This window comes from Cardiocondyla obscurior, linkage group LG22, assembly GCF_019399895.1.
Source record: "Cardiocondyla obscurior isolate alpha-2009 linkage group LG22, Cobs3.1, whole genome shotgun sequence".
In the NCBI taxonomy this organism is placed as follows: domain Eukaryota; kingdom Metazoa; phylum Arthropoda; class Insecta; order Hymenoptera; family Formicidae; genus Cardiocondyla; species Cardiocondyla obscurior.
In genome coordinates this window covers 743182-749181 of record NC_091885.1, presented here as the reverse complement: position 1 = coordinate 749181, position 6000 = coordinate 743182, and the positions used below count along the sequence as shown (strand labels likewise).

At 35.7% G+C, this 6000-nt stretch overlaps 1 protein-coding gene across 1 annotated transcript; it reads right to left on the bottom strand.

Annotated features, from left to right (window-relative positions):
* Positions 1–1108: 1108 nt before the first annotated feature.
* LOC139110899 (uncharacterized) lies at positions 1109–3268 on the bottom strand. Its single transcript, XM_070670861.1, has 3 exons — positions 1732–3268; positions 1348–1503; positions 1109–1284 (listed from the first exon to the last, which is right to left on the bottom strand). Exons 1-3 carry the CDS (start codon positions 3266–3268, stop codon positions 1109–1111), a joined length of 1869 nt encoding a protein of 622 aa, XP_070526962.1.
* Between the last annotated feature and the right edge of the window lie 2732 nt (positions 3269–6000).

Here is a 6000-nt window from a genome sequence, read left to right as displayed (position 1 = left end):
CTGGCCATCCGTTTATCACCATTCTCTTGATAAGTGATAATTTCTTGTCTTTTGAGGTTTCTCTCGCTACTAACTTATAATCTAAGCAAGCAACATTGTTTTGCATAACATAATGTAAGTAAGTATATTGTTTTTCTGTTTTTAAAACTTCACTTTGGTTTCCCGTTTTACTAGGTAATCGTGAAAGAGTATCCGCTATTATATTATCTTTTGTATTAATATTTTCAATCTTATAATTAAAAGCACTTAAAAAGTATGACCAGTTTTGTAATCTAGAAGCTGCCATTTTCGGTATCTCTTTTTCTGGGGATAAAATTCGACACAAAGGTTTATTATCACTGTGTAATATAAATTCGCGAGCATATAAATAATCATAAAATTTTGTAACTCCAAAAATGATAGCTGCTGCTTCTCGATCTATTTGCGAATAATTTTCTTGCGATTTTGTTAAACGCGCCGACGCAAATGCTACTGGTTTTTCTATTCCGGGGTATGGTTGACTTAAAAAAGCACTTAATCCGTATGGTGACGCATCATATGTTAAAATTAAGGGTAGCGAAGAGTCGTAATTTACTACTATTTGTTTTAATTCTCTTTTAATTTTATCAAATGCTTCTTGACATTTCTGAGTCTATTTAAATTCAGATGAATTGTTGCAATCATATAATGGTGTTAATATGTCAGTACGATTTTTAATCAATCTACCGTAATAATTAATTTTCCCTAATAATAATTGTAATTCTTTATGATTGGCCGGCGTTTTCATATCTGCTATCGCGTTATGTTTACTTTCGTCAATACTAATTTCGTTATTTGCTAATTTATATCCAAGGTAATTAACTTCAGATTTTAAAAATTGACATTTATTTAAACGTTCTTTTAGTCCGCTTTCTTCTAGACGTGTTAAAACATTGTCTAAGTTTTCTAAGTGTTGGTCATTGGTATCACCTGTGACTATGACATCATCAGCTACTACGGCTACTCCATTGATATTTGCTAAAGTATTTTCTATTAATTTTTGAAAGTACCCAGGTCCCGAAGATATACCGTACATCATGTATTGACATTTAAAAAGTCCTTTATGTGTATTAATTGTTAATAAATGCTGTCAACTTTCATCTACGGAAACTTGCAAAAACGCTTCTTTTAAATCAATTTTTGAATAGTATTTTGATCTTGTTTTATTTTCTATATTTTGTGTTTGAAGTTTCGCAATTGCGTGATCAAAATTGGGTGGTGCATAGCAAATAGCTTTGAGCTGTGGGTTGACTGTAACTTTAAAATCTGCACACAAACGGACGTCACCGTTAGGTTTAATTACAGGGACTACTGAAGTGGCCCACTCACTTGTTTTAATAGGAACAATAATATTTTCCTGTACTAATCTTTTTAATTTTTTCTCAACTTTATCTTTTAAAGCGAATGGTATTGATCGTGTTAATACGTATTTAAGTTGTGCACCGTTTTTTAATTCTAATTTTATTTTACCTTTATTGAATGATCCTTTGCCCAATTCAAAAAAATTTTTATGTTTAAGTAGTATTTTATCTAATTTAATCTTACTATTATTTCATTCAATACTATGAAGATTTATTTCTTTATATAATGGCCATAGTCCAAGAGCATTTAGCCATGATCTACCTATTATCGGAGGTCCCGAAGATTTTGTTACATAGACATCTGAGCTTATCTTTTTTTAATTGGCCTTAACTGTCAGTTGTTTTAATATACCCATTGGTTTATTTATTGTTTTATCGTGGTTAATAAATTCGACATCCGCGTTATACAATTTGAGTGTATTAAAATATTTGTCTTTTAAATCTTTAGAAATAATTGACATTGCGGCTCCCGTATCAATTTCCATGTTAATTTGAACTCCATTTATTTCAACAGTCATGTACTGCGGTTCAACACGCGTTTTTCCAGGGATATAAGCGGTATTCATATTATAAATGTCTGCTTGGCCATTTCGGAATAATTCTTGTAAATCTTCCGTAATACTATCGGTATCGCTAGTTCTAGTTTGACTATTTATATATCCGACGCGAGTTGTTCTGTTAAACAAATTACTTTTACATGCAGGTCTTATATGACCTTTTTTATTACATGCATAACAAATTGCATTTACGTATCTACATTTATGTGTCGGGTGATTAGATTTACCGCAACGATAACATGATGAGTATGAACGCTGAGAGTACAAAGGTTGTCGTCTTTGATAATTGCGATACTGCGATGTGTCATTTCCACAAGACGGGCTGAGTCGTTGCTGATAACAATGTGCTGATCCTCTTGAAGATGATCCTCTCGATGTTTTTGATGCTGAATTTATTGGTCTTTGTCCTGATGAAAGCCTTGCTGCTCTGTCTACTGGTCTAGTTTTCTTCTGGAAATTGTTCAATTTATAAATTTCTTCATAACGTTGGCTTGATTTATTACCTTGTTGTAATTTTTCAGCTCCTTTCTCTGCTGCTTCTGAACCCAATGCTTTTTTAAGAGCGATATCTAATTTAATAGTTTCAATTTTTAATAGTTCAGCTTTAATAATTTTGCTTTTTAATCCAGTTCTTAGTTGGTCTAATACTTGATCGTCAATGTCACCATCGCGAAATTTGCAATCTTTCGCTAATTCTTTCAATGCAGCAACATACTGAGAAATAGTTTCGTCGCTTCGTTGGATTCGTTGTCGAAATGTATTACGATGTATTAAATATGAAGCTGGTGGTTTTAAGTAATCTTTCACTATCTTGATTAATTCTTCATATGTTTTCTCTCTCGGTTTATTGGGTTTACAAATTTTGTCGATCACATCGTGTGTAGCAGCATTTACTTTACTTAATAAAATTGATCTTTTCTTTGCAGCCTCAATTATATCATTTGCAATGAAATATTGTTCAATGCGATCAATGAATCGTTTCCAATCATCTTTGTCAATATCGAAATCCAAATTTGCAGAAAATTCCATGGTTTTCCGTGATAGAGTCACAAGACTACTTGACTGTTCTGTGCTTACTTTGTTTGGAGTCGGCTGTCTTGTTTCCTTGACCGTATGAGTTTTCTTTTGCTGCTCACTTTTAATAGCTTCTGGTATCTTGATTTGTTCTCCTCTGCCTGCACTAATTTCTTGTTTAATGTATGCACGTAATTTCTCGCGGAGACTACTGAGTGTATCAGCTTCTTTAATTTTTATGTTGTTTACTTCACAAACAAGTTTTAGATTGATTTTGTTTAATTCTTGTATCCATGCTGTGCCAGTTATGTTGGACATTTGTAAATTTAGTTATTTTTTTTTTTAAATCCTCGTCGCCAGTTATTGTATTCATTAGGAAGGGAACGTTGTGATCATTGAGACTGTTAAACGACGACTGACTTTTATTCGCTTTGCTTACAATGCACTGATTAATATTACTATTAACCGTGCTACATTAGTAAGGCTCTACATAATAACTATTAATTGTTTTACATATACTACATATACTATAATATGCGATCTGGAAATACTGGATCTCGCCGGTGTTGTGCGAGGAATCCTACATGTGTTTTATTAATAATTATAATAATTTACAATAAAACCTTTGTACTAGAAAATTAAGAAAACGGAAATACGTGCCTTCACAAAAGATTGCGCGTTCTATTCTATCGTGCGGAAGATGTTACATGCTTTGGTAATGAATTTGTTACATTGAGTGTTCGCGCTACTCAACGAATACTGCTTCCTGGCTCTTCTTCAAAAATGCGCAAAATTTCTTCCTCGATTTTAACGCAAAGGATCGCCAAGGATGATTGATCGATGATGATTGAAGGATAATTCATGCGATCAATCGGGAATTTTTTTCGTGTAGATCCGCGCTGCAGCAAGCGCATTTTCCTTGGCGATAACAAAACAGACGATCATATCAAATAATATTACCTACTTATCGACAGATATTGAATTGTCAACGCAAAGTTATGATACCGACGTATCGTATTGTTTCGTTTCCTAAGCAGCACGAACGCGTTTCCGATTTTCAATTGTTTTTTTGCGATTGTCATGTGCTTACTCGTGCTGATAGTAAGCATTGTTACATCGTACTGTGGTTCTGTGATATTGCTGTGCAATGATGAAGTACACTACGAACAAGTATACCGAAATGATTATCTGTTTCGGTATGGCAAAAGGAAATGCGTTAGCTGCTGCACGGATCTACGCGAAAAGATTTCCTGATAGATCGCATCCAACAGCGATGACAGTTTCGAGTTGTGTACAACGTTCAAAGGAGACGGGTTATGTGGGTGTGCATCAACGACATGTTAATCATCCTTTACGTCGACAAGTAGAAGCCGAGGAAGAAATTTTGAGACATTTTGAAGAAGATCCGGGGAATAGTATCCGACGAGTAGCGCGAGCACTCAATGTATTTATTTCTTTAGTACATCGAGTTCTTCAAGAAGAAGGTTTGCACCCCTTTCATTACCAACGGGTGCAACACCTTCTTCCGCACGATAGAATAGAACGCGCAATCTTTTGTGAAGGCACGTATTTTCGTTTTCTTAATTTTTTAGTACAAAGGTTTTATTGTAAATTATTATAATTATTAATAAAACACATGTAGGATTCCTTGCACAACACCGGCGAGATCCAGTATTTCCGGATCGCATATTATGGACGGATGAAGCCTTATTCACCCCTAATGGAATTTTGAATTCTAAAAATTTTGTTCAATGGCAGCGTCATAATCTACGTGCTGTGCGCCAGGGCGGATTTCAATTTAGGTGGCAATTAAATGTGTGGGCGTGAGTAATAGGCAACAGAGTTGTAAGTATTATCATAACATAAAAATTTGTTTAATTAAAATTGATATGTGATTCGTAATATTTTGATTTATAATGTTTAGATCGGTCCATACTTTCTTCCACCGCGATTAAATGGAAAACTCTGCAGTCAATTTCTCGAGAACAAATTACCGGTTTTTTTAGAAGATGTACCTTTAGAAATTCAGCGTGAATTGATTTACTAACAGGACGAGGCGCCGCCACACTTTAGTCGTCGCGCGCGACAAATGTTAGATTTTAATTTTCCTAATAGATGGAGGGGGCGGGGGAGGAGTCCTATCTCTTGACCAGCACGTTCCCCGGACATGAACGTGCTGGATTATTTTGTTTGGGGCCACGTTAAAGCCCACATAGAAAATGTGCGTGATCGTACCGTTGAGGAGGTTCGCGATGCAATTGTAGCGGCCTTTGATACGATTACGTCCGATATGGCACATAGGGCAACGCAACAAATTGTTCGGAGAGCGGAACTTTGTTTGCATGAACAAGGGAAGCACTTTGAACAATTGTTGCATTGAACTTCTGCTGGTGGATTAGGCCTATCGGGGATACCACCAAAAAAAAAAAAACGCGCTGAACTATCTATCTCAATAGGTAGTGAGGAAACGATAGCGTTTGCACATTAAATAAAAAATTAATTATAAATTCGGAACTTTGCCTCGTCCGCGGGTCTTCGTTCGCTTCTCCTCACGCGTCGCATCGTGTTGCTTGCGCGTTGTCGCGTCGTCTCGCTCGCGCGTTGTCGCATCGTGTCGCTCGCACGTCGTCTCATCGTATCGCTCGCGCGTTGTCGCATCGTTTCGGTCGCACGTCGTCGCATCGTCTCGCTCGCGTGATGTCTTTAGCCACGCCTCGCGTATCGCCGCACCGCTCGCTCGCACGTCGTCGCATCGTCTCGCTCTCGGTTGAATATAATTGTTGACATCTCGTAAATAAACGTCCAAAATAAAAAATGATATTGGATTTTCATACTTGTATTCAAAAGATCTATCTATTCATACCGCGTTAATAAGTTGTAACGAAACACCCTGTATATGTAAAGTCAAAAAATTTAGAAAAACATATAATTAAAAAATTGAGATATAATGAAGAAACTGCTCTCTGAAATTTTTTGGAAGTGTTGATATGAAATCTGATATTTGACCGAATAATTAATTTTTAAAAAGTTTTATTAGGATTTTCAGTAGT

Excerpts from the sequence above, each read along its gene's own strand:
- LOC139110899 (XM_070670861.1), bottom strand. The coding sequence starts at position 3,268 with ATGTCCAACATAACTGGCACAGCATGGATACAAGAATTAAACAAAATC. Across the intron at positions 1,504-1,731 it reads AACAATAAATAAACCAATGG|GATCATTCAATAAAGGTAAA; the intron begins GTATATTAAAAC and ends AATTGGGCAAAG. Across the intron at positions 1,285-1,347 it reads TATTGTTCCTATTAAAACAA|ATTTTAAAGTTACAGTCAAC; the intron begins GTGAGTGGGCCA and ends GTTTGTGTGCAG.